The 20,456-nt window shown below is 37.7% G+C and overlaps 1 protein-coding gene across 11 annotated transcripts in view; it reads left to right on the top strand.

The window, feature by feature from the left end:
• Positions 1-20,456, top strand: part of LMBR1 (limb development membrane protein 1) — a 208,915-nt gene that overhangs the window by 144,842 nt on the left and 43,617 nt on the right. For 9 of the 11 annotated variants that reach the window (XM_054493923.2, XM_054493924.2, XM_054493922.2 and 6 more), the window contains 3 exons: positions 12,172-12,252; positions 17,739-17,815; positions 18,447-18,524. In XM_054493923.2, the coding sequence (XP_054349898.1) occupies positions 12,172-12,252; positions 17,739-17,815; positions 18,447-18,524 (236 nt within the window). Of the gene's footprint in view, positions 1-9,801; positions 9,925-12,171; positions 12,253-17,738; positions 17,816-18,446; positions 18,525-20,456 lie in introns of all 11 variants that reach the window. The other 2 variants (XM_054493930.2, XM_054493928.2) reach the window with 1 other exon arrangement.

Below are 20,456 nucleotides of genomic sequence, written 5' to 3'. Positions count from 1 at the left end.
GCATTTTTGTCTTTTCACTTAATTTCAAATTGGCATCAGGAATACTGTCTATTTTGATGTCCATTCTCTTTCGAAATTCTAAATACTCATGAGCTTATTTTTTCTAGCCTTGAACTGGTTACCAGAATAATACATCTTTGCATGAATGGGGAGTGAATGTAGTTTGGAATTGTATTTCCGGTCAATGAGATATAGAAGTTAAATGAGCATTAATTACAGATACACAGTTTAATTGATAAAGAATGGAGATAAAAGTAAAATATATTTATTACTAAGACTATTATGTAGTTTAAACTTTGATTCAAAGACACCTGAAAATCTTACAGAGCTGTGCTGTCTTTCTGTAAATCACGTTATATGGAAATACTCATTCGTTATGTAACTTAATTGCTTCCCCCTTTGCTGTGGCTGCCAGAAACTCAAAACTAACTTTGTAATCAAAGTTTAGTAGCTTGTGTCACATTACCTGAATATTTCTGTACTAGCTTTATCCCTCCTCTCATAAATATATCAATTATATATTAACAAATAAAGTGATTAAACTCATGAACTCTGAAAATACTATGAAACGTTTCAGTGGACTTGAGATCTCAGGTTCTTCGAAAGAGAGGGATTTGATTGCTGTCTGTTCAGTGATGGGCAGAAGTGAGCAAGGAGCTGCAAAGGGAATGGGATTTGCTTCTCCTAGAAACCTGGGATAAGACTGGAATTTTGTGATTCCCCAAAGGGGCTTAGAAAAAGAGGCCTCTGAATTCCCTTAGTGAGATTGCATTTGTCCCTGTGTTGCAAAGGTTTGTCTGATCTTGCTGGCCTTGCGTTGTTGTTCTGAATCCTCCTTTCAGTCTCTCCCTTTGAGAAAGGACCACTCTTTGCACCTAGGGAGACCCAGTGAGGTTTCCTCCTCCTGAATCAGTTTTTCTGGCCAGTTGGTCCCTAGCCCCTAGGAACAGAATTGAATTGCTGTACCTTTTAGCTGGTTTGTCACTGTTTGAGGGAGTGTCTGACCTGATTAGAGATGAAGGGAACAACAGAGGTGGATAGAGAAAAATTACGAGTTGTTTAAGGTTCAGTGAAGAAGACCAAGATGAATATCTAGAACAAGTGGTTCCCACTTGAGTTAACAATTAATGGGAGAGACAAATAAGAATTCATACCTAATCCTCAAAAGTAGTAAGAACGTCCAAGGAAATGTCATTAGAACAGAAAAAGACTGATGCCGAGAACTTGAAAAAGATAAAAAGCTTAATAGACAAACAAAAAAAGAAATAGTCCTTGTAGTAGTCAGAATAATGGTTTCCTAAATATGTCCAAGTCCTAATCCCCAGACCTTGTGAATATGTTACCTTACATTGCATATGGGATGAGGTAAAGGATCTTGAGATTATTCTGGATTATGTAGTGGGCCCCTGTACTCACGAAAGTTGGCCTAAGTGAAGGCTGAGATGGTCAGGGAAGGAGACATTGGTAATGGAAGAAGAGGCTGGAGTGACTCAAGAAAGGGACCATGAGCCAAAGAATGCAGGTGGCCCTCAGGGGCTGGAAAAGACAAGGAAACGGTTTCTCCCCTAGAGTCTCCAGAAGGATTATAGTCCTGCTAACACTTTGATTTTAGGACTTCTCCCTTCCAGAGCTGTAAGACAATAAATTTATGTTGTTTTAAGCCAGAAACTTTATGATAATTTGTAGCAGCAGCAATAGCATACTAATATAGTCCTTCAAAAATTGAATTAATCATCTCACAGAATCAAGGGGAAGAACTATTTTGTGTCACACACCAAAAGTACAAAAAGAAGGAAACTATTAATGAGAAATAGACGTGAAGTGCAGAGCTAAGATACTGAATGTAAATAATAGGCATCTAAAAGGAGAGAAAAGAACAAGTAGGAAAAGTAGGTAAATAAAAACTAGAAGAAAATGTCAATGAGCTTAAGAAAGACTTGAGTTCAGGTTAAAAGGCCACACACTCCTAGGCAAGATTATTCAATAGAGAATCAAAAAGATTTGGATTTAGTTTGTAAGATTCCTGAATTCCAAGAACAATAGAAAAAGAAAAAGCCCTTACAAACTTTCACACAGAAAAATTCCAGACAAAGAAGAGAGAGATCAGCATCAAGCTTCCCATTTGCAACCTGCTACTGGTTGCTGGATAGTACCCATAGTTGTAAGGGAGGAATAAAGACTGCAGTTAAAAACTCAGCTGAATGTGGTGGCATGCACCTATAGTCCCAGCTACTCAGGAGGTGGGAGTATAAGCTCGAGCCCAGAAGTTCGAGTCTAGCCTGGGCAGTAAAATAAAGTGAGACCCTGTCTCTTAAAAAAAAAAAAAATTCATATATTCCCAAAGATGTCATTCATCTGTTATGCATTCCCTCATTTGTTCATTTTATATCTGTATATTGAGCATCTAATTTGTGCCAAGCACTATTCTAACTTCCATATTGAAGGAAACATTTGGTAACAGTCTTGAACTAAATATTGTTAAAACTGTCGCAGCAAGATCCAGGAGTTGGGGGCATGGGTGGGCAGCAGTGAGAGAATGATTAAAGCGTTGTGAGAGCTTCACTTTGGTGTGGGGTAAGTTACTCAGAAAAACATCCCTGTAAGGCTAGGACTGTGTGATGCTGATATTATAATGAAAAGTATATCTAAGTATGAGTATTAAAAATGTGAAAGTAACCATTGAACTGCCAAATTAACATGGGAAAAAAGGATAAACAAAAGTTTCACTAGCTGAGAAAGAAGAAAATGAAGAAATAAAGAGCAAATATAATGAGCAGAAATTACAAAGTTACATAAAAAGAGAAAGAGCACCAGTCTTCCTGTCAACTTGAGGATGGCAGTACTTTTAGTCCCTTGATGTCACTGTTGAGCTGCTGGAAAATCCTCTTTGAAGTTTGCTCTGTGTCTAAACTTCTCATTATATGAAATTATTTCCTCATTTTTAACTACTTTGGGTTTAGTTTTCTGATTCAGTATATAGTATCCTAATAGATAGACCCCCTTTTACAGATGAAAACACTGAGGTTCAGAGAGGCATAAACCTAAAAGGATGAGAAGTTGAGAGGAGAAAATCACAGTAAAATTTTGGAATTTAGAAGACCTGAGAAAATTTAGTGGACTTGAGTAACCAGTTTCACAGACCCAAGGAAGCTAAATCCTAAGTCATTTGTGCTTGATTTATAGATTTATACCCCAGAATCCCCAAAAGTCTCAAAAAGTGGCACCACCAGATGAAGTAGAGTGAGCTACTTCATAAGAGAATTGATTGGAAACCTGTTTATGTAATGGTTTGATCCCCACATCTTTTCGCTCCATCCAAGGTACCAATTTTCTAAAGGTTTGTATCATGAAGGGATGTTGAATTTTATCAAATGCTTTTTAGTATCACATGAAATGATCATATGGTTTTTGTCCTTCATTCCATCGATATGATGTATCACATTGGTTGATTTGTATACGTTGAACCATCCTTGCATCTCGGATAAATCCCACTTCATCATGAATGATCTTTTTAATGTGTTGTTGAATTCGGTTTGCTAGTATTTTGTTGAGGACTTTTGCATCAATATTCATCAGAGATGTTGGTCTGTATTTTGCTTTCTTTGATGTGTCTTGGTATCAGGGTATTTTACTGGCCCCTTAAAATGAGTTTGGAAGTATTTCCTCCTCCTCTGTTTTTCAGAGTAGTTTGAATAGGATTGGTATTAGTTCTTTTTTAAATGTTTGGTAGACTTCAGCAGTGAAGCCACCAGGTCCTGGGGTTTTCTTTATTGGGAAACTTTTTATTACAGGTTTGATCTCATTACTTATTAATGGTCTGTTTAGGTTTTAGATTTCTTCGTGGTTCAATCTTGGTAGGTTGTATGTGTCTAGGAATTTGTCCATTTTTTTTTCTAGATTTTCCAGTGTATTGGCATGTAATTACTCACATTAACTACTAATGATCCTTTGAATTTCTTTGATGTCAGTTGTAATGTCTTCTTTTTCATCTCTGATTTTATTTGGATCTTCTCTTTTTTTTCTTGGTCTGGCTAAAGTTTTGTCAGCTTTTCAAAACAACATTTTGTTTCATTGATCTTTTGTATTCTTCATTTCAATTTTATTTATTTCTGCTTTGATCTTTATTATTTCTTTTATTAATTTTGGGTTTGGTTTGATCTTGCTTTTCTGATTCTTTCAGATGCATCATTAGATTATTTGAAGTTTTTTCTCTTTTTTTTATATAGACACCTGTAGCTATAAACTTCCCTCTTAGTACTGCTTTTGCTGTATCCTGTAGGTTTTGGTATGTTGTGCTTCCATTATCATTTGTTTCAATAAAGTTTTCAATTTACCCCTTAATTTCTTCATTGACCCACTGGTCATTCAGGAGCATTTTGTTTAATTTCCACGTGTTTGTATAGTTTTGAAAATTCCTCTTGTTGATTTTTTGTTTTATTCCATTATGGTCAGAGAAGATACTTGACATTATTTCAATTTTTTGAATGTTTTAAGACTGGTGTTGTGACCTAACGTATGGTCTATCCTTGAGAATGATCCATGTGCTGAGGAGAAGAATGTTTATTCTGATATCCATTAGATGAATGTTCTGTAAATATCTATTAGGTCCATTTTGTTCTACAGTTACAGATTAAGTTTGATGTTTCTTTTTGATTTTCTGTTATTGGAAGATCTATCCAATGCTGAAAGTGGGGTGTTGAAGTCTCTAGCTATTATTGTATTGAGGTCTCTCTTTCTCTTTAGCTTTAATAATATTTGCTTTATATATCTGGATGCTCCATTGGTGCATATATCTTTATGATTGTTATACTCTTTTGCAGAATTGACCCCTTTATCATCGTATAGTAACCTTCTGTGTCTCTTCTTACATTTCTTGTCTTGAAATCTATTTTGTCTGATATAAGTATAGCTACTCCTGTACTTTTCTTGTTTCCATTAGCATGGAATATCTTTTTCTATACCTTTATTTTCAATCTGTTCGTGTCTGTATAGGTAATGTGTATTTCTTTTAGGCAACAGATAATTGGGTTTTGCTTTTTTATCCATTGAATCACTGTGTCTTTTGATTGGAGAGTTTAGTTCATTTATGTTCAGTGTTATTGATAAGTAAGTATTATTGATAAGTAAGGACTTCCTCCTGCTATTTTGTTATTTCTTTTCTGGTTGTTTTGTATAGTCTTCTCTTCTTTCCTTCCTGTCTTCCTTTTAGTGAAAGTTATTTTCTCTGGTGGTAGGATTTAATTTCTTGCTTTTTATTTTTTGAGTATCCATTGTATGTTTTTCAATTTGATGTTATCATGAGGCATGCAAATACTATCCTATAACCCATATTTTAAACTGAGGGCAATTTAATACATTGCAAAAACAAGCAAAAAGAAAACTAATACAGACTCTACACTTTAACTTCATCCCCACACTTTTAAACTTTTTGTTGTTTCTTTTTATGTCTTACTGTACTGTCTATGTCTTGAAAAGTTGTTGTAGTTATTGTTTTTGATTGGTTCGTCATTTTATCTTTCTACTTAGGATAAGAGTAGTTTACACACCATAATTACAGTGTTATAATATTCTGTGTTTTTCTGTGTTTACTTATATTACCAGTGAGTTTTGTATCTTCAGGTGATTTCTTATGGCTCATTAACATTCTTTTCTTTCCTATTGAAGAACTCCCTTTAGCATTTCTTGTAGGACAAGTCTAGTGTTGATGAAATGCCTCAGCTTTTGTTTGTCTGGGAAAGTCTTTATTTCTCCTTCATGCTTGAAGGATATTTTCGCCAGATATACTATTCTAGGGTGTCAGTGTTTTTCCCTCAGCACTTTATGCATGTCATGCCACTCTCTCCTGGCCTGCAAGGTTTCCACTGAAAAGTCTGCTGCCAGGTGGATTGGAGCTCCATTGGATGTTACTTGTTTCTTTTCTCTTGCTGCTTTTGGGATCCTTTCTTTATCCTTGACCTTTGGGAGTTTGATTATTTGAGGTAGTTGTCTTCGAGTTAAATCTACTTGGTGTTCTATAGCCTTCTTGTTCTTAAATGTTGATATCTTTCTGTAGGTTTGGGAAGTTCTCTAATAATCTCCCTTTGAATAAACTTCCTACCTCTCTCTCTTTCTCTACGTCCTCTTTGCTGCCAATAACTCCTAGATTTGCTCCTTTTAGGCTATTTTCTAGATATTGTAGGCATGCTTCATTCTTTTTGATTCTTTTTTCTTTTGTCTCCACTATGTATTTTCAAACAGCCTGTCTTCAAGCTCACCAATTCTTTCTTCTGCTTGATCAGTTCTGCTATTAAGAGACTCTGATGCATTCTTCAGTTTGTCAGTTGCATTTTTCAACTCTAGAATTTCTGCTTGATTCTTTTTTATTATTTCAATCTCTTTGTTAAATTTATCTGATAAAATTCTGAATTCCTTCTCTGTATTATCTTGAATTTCTTTGAGTTTCCTCAAAACAGCCATTTTGAATTCTGTCTGAAAGGTTATATATATTTCTCTTTCTCCAGGATTGGTCCCTGGTGCCTCATTTAGTTTGTTTGGTGAGGTCATGTTTTCCTGGATGGTCGTGACGCTTGTGGATATTCGTCAGTGTCTGGGCATTGAAGAGTTAAGTATTTATTGTAGTCTTCACAGTCTGGGCTTGTATGTGCCTGTCTTTCTTGGGAAGGCTTTCCGGATATTCAAAGGAACTTGGGCCTCAAGCCCAATAATGCTATGGTTCTTGCAGACTAATGCCTCAGTGGGTTTAGATAAGATCCGGAAGAATTCTCTGGACTACCAGGAAGAGACTCTTGTTCTCTTCCCTTACTTTCTCCAAACAAATGGCATCTCTGTGTGCTGAGCTTCCTAGAGCTGAGTTGGGGTGATGCAAGCACCCCTGTGGCCACCACCACTGGGACTACGCTGCGTGAGACCTGAGGCCAGCACAGCACTATGTCTCACTCAAAGCCCACTGTAAACACTGCTTGGCTACTGCCTGTGTTCTCTCAAGGTCCTAGGGCTCTACGACTAGTAGTGGGGGAAGCCAGCCAGGTTTGTGTCCTTCCCTTCAGGGTGAAAAGTTCCCTCAGACCCAGGGCATGTCCAGAGATGCTGTCTGGGAGGCAGAGTTTGAAGTCAGAAACTTTAGAAATCTAGTTGGTGTTCTGTTTTACTGCAGCTAAACTGACCCTCAAACCAGAAGACAAAGTCCTTCCTATTCTTCCCTGCTCCTACCACTGCCAGCCCATGGGGAGTTCTGCCAGGCCACTGCCAGTGGTCACTTAATGTCCAGAGGCTCTGCAGTCAGCTTGTGGTGAATGTTGCCAGGCCTGGGACTCACCCTGCAGGGCAGTGGGCTCCCCTCTGTCCCAGGGCAGGTCTAGAAATGCTGTTCAATAGCCTAGGCCTGGTTTCGGGGGCCCCAAGAGCCCACCTGATACTCTACCCCACTGTGACCAAGCTAGTACCTAAGCTGCAAGACAAAGTACTCTACTTTTCCCTCTGCTTTTCTCAAGCAGAAGGAGTCTTTCACTGTAGCCACCACAGCTGGGAATATGCTGCATCAGACCTGAAGCCAGCATGTCTCAGAGTCTTCCCAAGCAAGGCCCATGGCATACTAGCTATATGTCACTCCTGGATCTCTGGGGCCCAAGGGCTCTTTAGTCAGTAGGTGATGGATCCTTCCAGAACTGAGTCCCCGACTTCAGGGTAGCAGGTTCCCTTCTGGCCCAGGGTGTGTTTAGAAATGTCATCCAGAAGCTAGGGCCTAGAATGGAGCCCTCATGACTGTGCCCAGTACCGTATTGTACTGTGGCTGAGCTGTTATCCAAAATGCAAGACAAAGTTCTCTTTACTTTCCTCTCTTCGAGCAGAAGGAAGGAGTCACTTTCCTTGCTGTGAGCTCTGCTGCCTGGGGTTGGTGGAGAGGTGGTGCAGCCACTCCCTTAGCCACTCTGTCTGGTAAATGCTGCCCTAGTCCACTGGCTCTAAGCCCAGCCCAGCAGCAGGACTTGCCTAGGAATTGCAGTTCTGGTGTCCTAGACTGCTTTTCAAGTTTGCTTAGGACCCCAGAGCACTGCAGCCCGTGATGGTGAGGCTTGCTGAGAAGCTCAAGTTTTGACCACTGGGATGGGGAATTTCTTTCTGGCTAGGGCTGGTCCACATGCTCCTTCTGTGGGCATGCAGTGGCTGAGCCCAGCACAGCTTTACTGTCTGCTGTGACAGGGCAGCATTGGTGCAATTCTGTGTCCCCCATTTGTTGTGCTGTCCCTCCCCCAAGTACACAGATTCTCTATCCACACTACACGGCCGCTGCAGGGGGATGGAAGAGGGGTTGGCATCGGCGATTCAAGGCTGTCTTTTGTGCCCTCTTCAGTGCCTCTTTCTGGAATATGAAGTTAAAACCAGGTACTGTGAGTGCTCACCTGGTTTTTAGTTCTTATGACAGTGCTATTTTGTATGTAGTTGTTAAAATTTGGTGCTCCTGCAGCAGGGACAATCGGTAGAGGCTTCTATTTGGTCATCTTGCTCCGCCCTCCTACTGCGTCAGTCTTAAATATGGACAACTAAGGCTCACCACATATCCAAGGAAAGCCTCCCATATGCATCAAACAGGAGAGCTTGGAGGAGATGAAATATGCATGGGAGAAGAATGTCTCAAAACAAATCCGTCAATGTCCTGGCAGAGATACAGATGACATTCATGAGAAAGACCAGCTTCCATAAAAATGGGATATTCAATGAGCAGAAAAGGATCCTTGAAATTTAGAAATAACATAGCAAAAAGATTGGAAGATAAAGAACTTTTCCAGAAGATAGATCAAAATGGCAAAAATAGGTAAAATAGGAGAGAAGAGTTAAGAATATTAGAGAACCAGCTCAGGAGATCCAGTGTCCAACTTAGAGGAGTTCCAAATAGAGGAGAGAAAATGTGGTGGAGGAAATGACGAAATGAAGATTTCCCAGATCTAAAGGACATGAATTTGGAGCTTGAAAGGGATCATCTAGTGCCCAACACAGTACATGAAAATGGACTCTCATCAAGAACACTGGGGACAAAGATCCTACATAGTTTGAAAGGGAAATGACAAGCAGTTCACATTCAAAAAGACAGGAATAAGAATAGCTTCAGACTTCTCAAAAGCAAATCTAGAAGCAGGAAGACAATGAAGCAATGCCTTCAGAATTCTGAAGGAGAATTAGTTTTGACCTTGATTTTTTATACTTAATCAAACTATAATGTAAGAGCAAAGGTAAAGTATTCAGACTTGTATAGTCTTTAAAAATTTACCTCACATTCACCTTTTCTTAGCAAGCCACTGGAGGATACGCACCATCTAAGCAAGGGAGTAAATCAAGAAAAGATAAGGGCTGTGTAGGAAATAAGAGATGCTCCACAGGAGACGCGGGCAGGCAGTCCCAGGGTGAAAGTGTGCAGGAGGCACAGAGGGCAATCCATCTAGGGTGGGCAGGTCTAAAGACACTGGGAGAAATTTCTTCAAGAAAATGAAGTTGATAGTATAACTGAGGAATATAAAAACCAGGAGAAAATAAAGACCTTTGGCAGGATGTTTTGGGTTTGAATTTGTGTTAAGTACGTAGAAAATTAAGTAAAAGAAAAATTATTGCTAATTCTGGGGGTGGGAAGAATGTTAAGGAAAGAAGGAAAGCTGGTCATAGTTTGCTATGTGGATAGGCATTTTGGTTGTTATAATAATGTAGACATTGAATATCAATCTAGCTAAAGTGATCATTATGGCCATATTGAGAGAAAGGGAGGAGTGAAGAGGTGTGTGGCTCAGACACTTGCGTCCTCACCTGCCACAGTGGGAATGCTCTGTGCAGGAAATCCAGAAGTTGCAATGGGAAGACAAGTGCCAGAAGAACAAGCTGGACAGCTACTTTTGGGAAAATGGATTCAGGAGGGAGGAGACATGACAGCAAACCCATGCATGTGTTTGACACTTTGAGCTATGTGCATGCTTCATTTTGATAAAGATAAAACCTTTAAAAAAATCATTTAAAATTAAGACAAGTAGTATAGAAAGTATAAAATAAAGTTTATCAGCTATTATACTAAATAATACTGAATGCAAGCTCTATATTTTACTAAGTGTAAATGGGCTGAATTTGACAGTTAAAGAACAGTTTATCAGATTGGATTATTCAACCTGTATTTATCATTTTTGCTACAAGCATCTATTGCCCTTTCTTCTAGTAAAGAACCTGATTTGGATTTGTGGATTTCCCCGGTTAGATGAGATTGGCAGAACTGCTCATCAAAGTTCGTGGCTCTCCAAGAAACTGACATGTGACTCTAAGCTATGCCATTAGGACGTCTGCTTCCTAGACTTTTATTCTTCCTCATAGTGACATACAGACTGGGAGTACTCGGGACTGAGTCATCCCAGCTGTTACAATATGAGGAAACTGTCCATCTGTTCTGCCACCTGGAACTCTCCGCTGCCCATTTCCTGTACTTTCTTTACTAGAAAATTTTCCTGCTGGTTCTATCTTATGAATTCCTTTTCTGTTTTAACTAGTGAGTCTATTTCAGTTGCCTATAGCCAATGAACTCTAACTGATACAGTTGAAACCTCCAGTAAGATTCAGCTGGATAAGAGAAAAAGAAAGATTAAAATGAAAGGTGTGTGTATAAATGTATGTAAGTAAGCAAGCAAGAAAGGTAAAAACAAAAAGAAAGTAGAACTTACAATCCACAAAACAGAATTTAAGTTGAAAGGCATTAGAAACAAACAGGGTCATTATGAAATGATAAAATATATGATTCATAAGGAAGATGTAACAGTCTAGGATGAAAAACAAAAGCAAAAACAAAAAAACCCTAGCAAACAGAACCTCCCAGTCTCAGCAGTCAAATACAAATGCATAATGAAAAAAAAAACACCACTCTTAAAAACTGAGAGAACTTAAAGTACAGTTGTAGTGGGTATTTTAATTTCTCTGTTTCAGAATTTAACAGATAAAATATAAAGAATACAAAGATCCACCATTAGAGAAACAAGCAGAAAATATGAATAGGGAAAATTCAGGTGATAAATGCGTAGAGATATGTCCAACCACATTTAGGGAAATGCATGTTAAGGTAACAGGAAGAAAACATCTTCCACCCATCACATTGGTAGAGTTCAAGAGTTAGAACATCCAGTGCTGAAGACGATACTGGAAAATAGATACTCTCAAAGCTATTGATAGAAGTATAAATTATTACAATAGTTTAAATTATTACAATATTTGGGGGAAGTAACCTTCTATAAATGTTCATACCCTACTCAGCAATCTAAGTTTTGGGAATCTGTCTTACAGAAATAATTAGAACCAAAATGTACTGGATGGGCATACAAGAATGTTTATTGCAACACTGTTTCTAGTGGCAAAAAGTTGAACACTTGAATATGTGTAAAGGGAATAAAGTTGTAGTACATCTGTACTATGGAATGTTATTCAGCTCTCAACTTGGACATATAATTGACTAGGAAAGCAAATGGTAAAGTAATATGTCTGACCCCATTCATGTAAAACATGTAATAAAAACCATGCATATGATACATATGTATGTATGAATGTGCTTCTGAATGTGAAGAAAGGTATGGAAGCATCAGCCAAGCTGTTCACAATTGTCATTTTAAGGAGGTGAGAGAGAGAAGAGGGGATCTTGATTTTTTTCACTTTCTATAGTAAGCCCAAGTTGCTTTTGTAATTAAGAAAAGATCATTAATAGATCAAGTTAGAACTTTACCATGTTAAGAAATTTTCTAGGAAACATGTAGTGTTTATTTTTAATATTCTTATTTCAATAGCTTTTGTGGTACCGGTGGTTTTGGGTTACATGGATGTATAGTGGTGTGATCTGAGATTTTAATGTACCCATCACTGGAGTAGCATACGTTGTACCCAATATGTCATTTTTTATCCCTTGCCTCCATCCCAACCCTCTCCCTTCTGACTCTCCATAGTCCATTATATCACTCTGTGGAAACGTGTAGTGTTTAATCAGCAAGAACGTTTAATTGGTAAATATATGGGCGTGCTTTCCTCTGAATCACAGCAACATTTGTTGTTATTTTCAATTAGCAGGATTTGCCATGTGTTATTTTAGATTTTAATTAAACGGCTACCTGTTCTATAGTGTTAGGGGTTCTGTTTTACTTCTAAATATTTTTTTGCTTTGAACAGGGCTGTCTTCATCAGTGGAATACAACATAATGGAGTTGGAACAAGAACTTGAAAATGTAAAGACTCTTAAGACAAAATTAGGTATTGTACTTTTTTTTTCTTGACTTGTGTATTGGCCTTGGTTTCTTATTAAAGACTTTACTGTAGTCTGAAATATTAGAAAATTTATGAAATCTTTATGTTAAAACTTTTGACCTGCCCAAAATCATTAATAAAGACTATCTTACAGTTTGGGGAGAGGATAAGTTTACATTTATTCACTTTTTTTGGTTTTATATATATACAAAATGACTTTTCAAAGGTTCAGAGGTTCAAAGATGTTGCTCCATTGCCTTCTCACGTGCATTATTTCCAACAAGTCATCTGTCATACTTATCTTTTAATGTGTCTTTTTTCTGTATCTGCTTTTAAGATGTCTTTATTGTTGATTTTGAACAATTTGATTGTGATACGACTTAGAGTAGTTTTCTTCATGTTTCTTAGAGCTAGGAGGTTATAGTTTTCAACTAACTTGGAAATTTTTTGACCATTACTTCTCCAAATATTTTTTCTTTTCTCCTCATGCTTCCCTTTTCAGGGACTCCAGTTACATGTATTTTAGGCTATAGCTTAAGGATGTTCCTTTATTTTTCAGTTTTTTTTCTTGCTGTGTTTCAGTTTGGTTAGCGTCTATAGCTGTGTCTTCACTTTGAGCAATCTTCTGCATGTCTAATCTGCCTTTAATCTCATCTAGTGGTTTTTGCTTTTTTTGTTTTGCTACCATCTGCAGTTTTTATCTCTGGGGGTCTGTTTGGGCCTGTTTTGTATCTTCTATTATGTCTCTAATTAACACGTTCAATCTATGTCCTCCCTCTTTGTGAAAATATAGAATATAGTTATGACAACACTTAATGTTTTTGTCTGCTACTTCTAACGTTTGTGTTCTTGATATGTTTTGATTGATTGATTTTTTTCCTCATAATCACTGGTATTTTTGTGCTTGTTTGCATGCCTGGAAACTTTTGATTAGAAAATAGATATTTTGAATTTTACCTTGTCAGGTGAGATTTTACCCTTGTTGGGTGCCTCACTTATAGTATTTCTTTTGTTTTGTTTTGTTTTTTAAGACAGAGTCTCACTCTGTCGCCCAGGCTAGAGTGCAATGGTGCGATCTCAACTCACTGCAACCTCCACCTCCCCGGCTCATATGATCCTCCCACTTCAGCTTCCTGAGTAGCTGGGACCACAGGTGCATGCCACCACCGCTTGCTAATTTTTTTGTGTTTTTTTGATAGAGATGGAGTTTTGCCACGTTGGCCATGCTGATCTCAAACTCCTGGGCTCAAGTGTTCCGCCCGCATCAGCCTCCCAAAGTACTGGGATTACAGGCATGAGCCACGATGCCTGGCCACTTATAGTAGTTCTGTAAGTGAGGAACTTTGTTCTGAAATGCAGTTAAGTTACTTGGAAACAGTTTGATGTTATTGTGTCTTGTTCTGAAGACTTTTTAGGCTGGACCGGGGGATCATTGCCTCTAGGGTTAAGTATTCCCCACTGCTGAGGCAAGACCCTTCTACAGATTCTGTCCAATGTCCTGTGATTGATGACATTCTGTACTGTCTTGTGGGAGAAGCAACTATTTTTGGCCTTTTGTGATTGTCGAGTGCTGTTTCTTTTCATATTTTGGGGTGGTTCTTTCTTTAGCCCTGGGTTGTTTCTTCACATGCCTGAGCCGATGTACTTGAGAATTTTTTATGAATTCTTTACTGAATACTCAAGGGTGACTCTTTGCAGATCCTTGGAGTTCTTTTTCTGTGCTTCAGTCTCCTGTCTGGCACTTTGCTGCACAGACTCCAGCTGACATAGTCTCCCCAGATTCCCATTTCATGCTCTCAACTCAAGGGATGAGCTGGGCTCAGCTTGTGTTCCTCCTTCTTGCATCATGGCCTGGAAACTCTCAAGACAGTAAGCTGGGTCAGAAAGGGCTTGTGTGGTTTGTTTCCTGTGTCTCAGGCGTCATTGTTCTTCCACGATCAGATGTCCAGTGTCTTGGAAACTGTTGTTTCATATCTGTGTACTTTTTGGTTTCTTAATTGTTTCAGGCTGGATGACAAACTGGTCCCTGTTGTTGCCACAGCTTCAGAAGTGGAAGTCCAGTGTTATATTCTTGAAAATCAAATACGGTGTTCATTTATTTTCATTTCTGTTAATAATATTATATTTCCTGAAGTTACTTCAGTCATCCTGCTGTTGGTGGATATTAGATCTGCTTCTAGTTTTTTGCTGTTACAAATAATGTTGTTATAATCATTCTGGTATGTAACTCTTGGTATATATGTTTTTTCAGGGTACATACTAGATATGGAATTACAAGATCATTGTATATGTGCCTGTGCAACTTTGTAGATAAAGCCAAATGGTTTTCTCACATAGTTATATTAGTTTGCATTCCTGCTGGGCATGAGTAGGATTCCTGTTGATCCATATCCTTGCCTATACTTACAATGTTGGACTTTAAAATTTTTACTGACTTAGTGGATGTGAAGTGGTGTTTCTTTGGTATTCTAATTCATATGTTCCTGATTTGTATTTTTGTTTTTACATTTCTAATGTTCATTTAGGTTCTGTTTGAAAAACAGAGGTTTGCTGGCAATAGATTCTCTCAGTTTTTGTTTGTTGGAAAACATACTAAAAATTTTTGTTTGGTAGTTATCAGCATTGGAAAGATGTTGTTCTACTGTCTTCTGGTTTCTTGTTAAAAGTCATGTTGTTGCTCTTTCAAAGGGCTTTAAAGATTTTCCTTTTGTCTTTGTTTAGCGATTTTACTCTGATGTGCTTAGATTTGGTTTTCTTTGTATTTATCTTTCTTGAAATCTATGTGTCACTTCATGATACTGTGGCTTGATGTCTTTTATCTATTTGGGAAAATCTTGGCCATTGTCTTATCAGATATTGCTTCTGCTCCATTCTCTCTTATTTCCTCAGGCTGCAGTTACACACATGCTAGACTTTTTCGTTCTTATATTCTTTTCTGTATTTATCTCCTTTTTTATCTTCATGCTTCAGTCTGATATTTTCTACTGGTCTGTCTTCCATTTTGCTTTCTTTCAGCTATGTCATAACTATTGTTAAAACTGTTGAGTTCTTCATTTCAGTTACATTATTTTTCAGTTCTAGATCTTCTGTTTATTTTTTATAGATTTAAATTTACTTGCAAAATTTTCCATTTATCACTTATTTTATTGAATATGTTAATCATTTATTTTAAAGCATCTTTCTGATAAATCCAATACGTGGATCACCTGGAGGTCTGTTTCTATTGTCTTTTTTTCCCCTCTTTTTCCATTTATTTATTTATTTATGAGATGGAATTTTGCTCTTGTTGCACAGGCTGGAGTGCAATGGCCTGATCTCGGCCCACTGCAACCTCTACCTCATGGTTCAAGTGATTCTCTTGCCTCAGCCTGCTGAGTAACTGGGATTACAGGTGCCTCCCACCATGCCTGGCTAATTTTTTTGTATTTTTAGTAGAGACGGAGTTTTACCATGTTGGCCAGGCTGGTCTCAAACTCCTGACCTCGTGATCGGCCTGCCTCGGCCTTCCAAAGTCCTGGGATTACAGGTGTGAGCCACCGTGCCTGGCCTCTTTTTCCCATATCTGGTAATGTTTAATTGAATGCCAGATATTTCTTATACAAAACTATAGAAACTCTGTATCATGTTTTCTTTTTGGGAGAATGTACTTTTGCTTCTGGCGGACAATTACAGTAGGGACATAGCAGTCTAATCCATTGGGCTTGAGATCATTCAAGGCCAGGCTTTAGTCTTTGCGATGACTGGTCTATTTCCACTTTGTCCTTTCTTCATACTAGGGCATAGCTTTTCACTGGTCCTAATTGAAAGCCTAGTTGCTTAGTTATTGACTATGACCTCATTTTCTTAATGAATTTTAGTTTTTACCTCTCAAGAAACATGAGCCTGACAGAAGCTTTGCTTGGTTTCTCAGCCTCATAGTTGCATCTTTCTGTTGTTCTCGACCTCTTAGCCACTGGTGTCTTGAAGGGAAAGTGGCACTGTCTGCCAGGTTCACTTCTTTGCCCTTTTCTTTTCCGTATGATCATAGCCTCTCAAATTTTGACTGCATTGGTAGCCCCAAATGCCAATGTCTGTCCTCTTGGCTCTGTGTTTGCCAAAAGGTTTGCTTTAGAATCATTGCCTTTTACCGATTGATTTCTCAACCTCTTGGGTCCATGCCATTTATACATCGGGAAATGTCTTGCAGAAGAAGGTGTAGTACAAATTGGAGGTCTTAGCTCAGTTCACTTCACAGAATATTGGCCCCTCAGTTTTCATTGTCTTGATAGCTCTCCGATATGTTCATACAGATTTTTAAAAAATTAAGTTTGATTCATCTTTTCTACTTGTTCTTAGCATGAGGATTGGTGTTATAGGTAAAAGTAGAAGTTTGCTTCCAGCCTTTAGAAAACTAGAAGTGCTTATCTTTGGGATATTAAAAATAGAAGGGGGCCGGGCGCAGTGGCTCACGCCTGTAATCCCAGCACTTTGGGAGGCCGAGGTGGGTGGATCACGAGGTCAGGAGATCGGGACCATCCTGGCTAACATGGTGAAACTCCGTCTCTACTAAAAATACAAAAAATTAGCCGGGCGTGGTGGCATGCGCCTGTAGTCCCAGCTACTTGGGAGGCTGAGGCAGGAGAATCACTTGAACCTGGCAGGCAGATGTTGCAGTGAGCCGAGATTGCGCCACTGCACTCCAGCCTGGGAGACAGAGCGAGACTCCATCTCAAAAAAAAAAAAAAAAAAAAAAGAATAGAAGGGATTTTTATTCATATAACTTTATTCATTCAGATATATATATATATATCAATATGTAGATCTATATGAAATACAAATATAGTAGGCCCTCCGTATTCGTGGGGGACTGGTTTCAGAACCCCCATGGGTACCAAAATCCACATATGATAGAAAATTATTGCAGAACCTGTGGCTACAGAAGGCCTACTGTATGTCTGTATTTTCAGAGTCAGCTGTATATCAACAATATATTTCCTTAACGATTGAGATGTCTTCACAGAGCTGAAATTTAAGCATCACAGGATTGAGGTGTTTAATGTAGCAAACTGGTTTTAAAACTCTGATTTTTGTCTGGTTATCGTAGTTCGTGCCTGTAATCTCAGCACTTTAGGAAGCTGAAGGGGGAGGATCGTTTGAGCCCAGGAGTTCAAGACCAGCCTGGGCAACATAGCAAGACCCTGTCTCTACAAAAAATAAATTAAAAAAATTAGCCAGGCATGGTGGCCTATATCTGTAGTCCCAGCTACTTGGGTAGTTGAGTTGGGGGGATCACTTGAGCCTAGGAGGTTGCGGTGAGCTGTGGCTGTACCATTGTGCTCTAGCCTAGGTGACAGAGCAAGGCCCTATCTCTAGGTTTTATAGTTTATGGAGGAAAATTAAAAGTAATTTATGTTTTTTAAAAAGAAATTATGTAAAAAACAGATAATAGCATTATGGAATGAAAATGTTAACTTGGAGAAAACTTTGTTTTATTTTGTTTTTCCTTTTAATAGAGAGGCGAAAAAAGGCTTCAGCATGGGAAAGAAATTTGGTGTATCCTGCTGTTATGGTTCTTCTTCTTATTGAGACAGTAAGAATTTATTTGCCTAGTTAAATAAAAGCAAATTATATTTTATTTACTTTAGCATTTGAGTATGGCAGCTCCCTCAGCTAAATAGTTTCTTGTAAACTAGTTTTCTATCAACAGGATTAAAATCCGTCTATGCCTTTATTTATGAAAATCCAATAAAGCAAAAATGGAAATTAATGGCAATTTAAAAAAAATTCTGAAGATTATCTGTTTCTTCATGAAAGCAGGAAATTCAGTCTTTGTTTTCATTGAAAATTAAGAAAACAAGGTGTTGCAGATAACCTGCTTTAAATTCTGTGATAAAATATGAAAATTACATTATGAAATTAGTTCTGATAATATTTTACCACTTTTTTAAGTCTGTGGAGTTGTGTGTTTCCAATTGGTGAGATCACTTAGTAAAAGTATCTATATACTACCAGCTTTTGTCACAAGCTTTGAAATTACAATAACTTGCAGAATCTTTTAGAATTTCTTCAGTTCTTGTTTGTAGTCTGATTAGTTTTATATATAGCGTTTTGGTCTTGACTGCTTTCCTTCTATTCTGAAACATATATTTGGTTACCTATATTTTAATATTTTGTATTGGTGAAAAATCTTGAGAGCTGACAGTTTGCTGTTTGTCTTGTAGTCCATCTCGGTCCTCTTGGTGGCTTGTAACATTCTTTGCCTATTGGTTGATGAAACAGCAATGCCAAAAGGAACAAGGGTAAAGTAAAATCCTTTAAAATGTCTTTCTTTTGCAAAAGTATTCTGTCTATACCCTGAGTATTTCAAGTAAGCAAATGAAAACATTCACCTTTGTGCGTGTATATACTTCAAGTTGTATGAATTTCTTTATGCAAAGAGCCTTTATAATATAAACTGTGATTTTTGTTTCTAATTTTTTACTTTGGATTGACAGGGCCTTTTTTCAAGTGTTGGAATTTCCTTTTAGATTTCTTATCAGAGTTTATCTTGATTTTACTGAAATTCATTTAGCTATATGAAATTCCTTTAGCCATAGTCTTGATTCAGATCCCCCCACCTGAGTCTTTCCAGGACCTTGTGCCATCTGTTATTGCCGTTGTTGTATTCAGTTACAGCCTCTTCTCCATGAGTACAAGCTCACCATCATGCTCCAGGTGCCTCATCCTCAGACAGACAAGAAACTACCCTTTGCCATGTACAGTCTTATCTCTTTCTTTAGTTTTATACCCAAACCCACTGATAGAACAGGAAGTCGCTTACTATACTGACTTCCTAGTCACTTTTAACCCATTTTACTATACCAACAAAACAAGTCCCAAGCCCTATAGTATATTTTTGTACCCATCCCCCTTAGTGCTTAGTAGAGAATGACTTGTACATTATAGGAGATCCCTGTATAATTGTGCAAAAAAATAAGATACTCTGAATCCTTCCTACGTGGCTTCTCTTGAGATAGCATAGTTCCAAAGTATTATCTCTGTTGATCAATAAGCTTTTGTAGGGGAGAAGAAGTAATACCTTTTTCTAACCTATTGGAAGGTTCATGGCTGAGATGCCTATAACAAAAGATTAATAAGAGAAAAGCTGACAAACTTATTCAAGATAAGTTTTACGTATCACAGGGGTCTTCAGAAATGAAGAAGACCAAAGAAACAGAAAAAGCTGTGTACTTTTATGCTCAGGTTTGGTGAAGAGTGGACAGTAGTGGGAAGTATGATTGGAAAACAGGGGTGTGATCTAATGATTATAAACAGGGGGGATTTAGCAAGGCCTGTTCATATTCTTCTCATTGTCCTCGTGTCTCCGGAGATAAACATATGCCTCTCCTCTGGGTGGGTTGCAGGGGGCACCCTCAGATGGGGGTCTTATGGCCTGCTTCGCAGGAGAAGGAGGCAGATCAGTGTGTGACCTTCCTAGGTTTTCTCAAATACCAGGTCCCATATTTTGGAGTAGTGTGTCTTGAACCCCATCGCTTTCTACCAGCATCATTTATTTCTTCTTCAAAAGATTGTCAAAAAGTTATTTTTTATTGGGCTGACTGTAGATTCTTAATTATCCCTGGTGTTTCTATTAGATGTAATCTGTGCTGACTAGTAAAACATTCAGATAGTTTCTTTTATTAGTAATCTTTGAAAATACTGTTCTACTTCAGTAGGGAATGATTTTTTCAGATCTCATTATAGAAATAGTAACTTTTTTGTGTTTTTTTTTAAGTTCTAGGTAAAGATAGTTTTTGAGATAGGGCTAATTGTTTAGGAAAAAATTTATAGCGTTACTTTTTAAAAATCTGTGTTAACAGTTACATCTTTTGTAACTCTGAATTCCCAAGGAAAATTTGGGCAAAAGAAACTTTCAGGTATAGGAACAGGATATGTACATTTACTCTCTTTCTACTCTTAGCTTAATTTTGACATACTTGAATTGTGTAATTTTTGTATGTTGTGTAAGCATTCAGATAGCTATGTATTCTATTCTTATTTTTCTATTGTGTTTTTAAAAACTCTTTCCCAAAACTATTCAGAATTTTTTTCCTCAAGTGGCAAGTTGCCCCGTTTTATAACAGTAAGCATAATCATGTCATCTTGACAAGTAACTTAAATTACATTCGAGATAAGTAATTTTTCTTGAGCTTGTTAAAATTGTTAACGTGGTGCCTGAATTTGTTGATGAA

The sequence above is a fragment of the Pongo pygmaeus genome, chromosome 6 (genome assembly GCF_028885625.2).
Source record: "Pongo pygmaeus isolate AG05252 chromosome 6, NHGRI_mPonPyg2-v2.0_pri, whole genome shotgun sequence".
NCBI lineage: Eukaryota > Metazoa > Chordata > Mammalia > Primates > Hominidae > Pongo > Pongo pygmaeus.
This window is presented reverse-complemented; position numbering and strand designations above follow the sequence as displayed.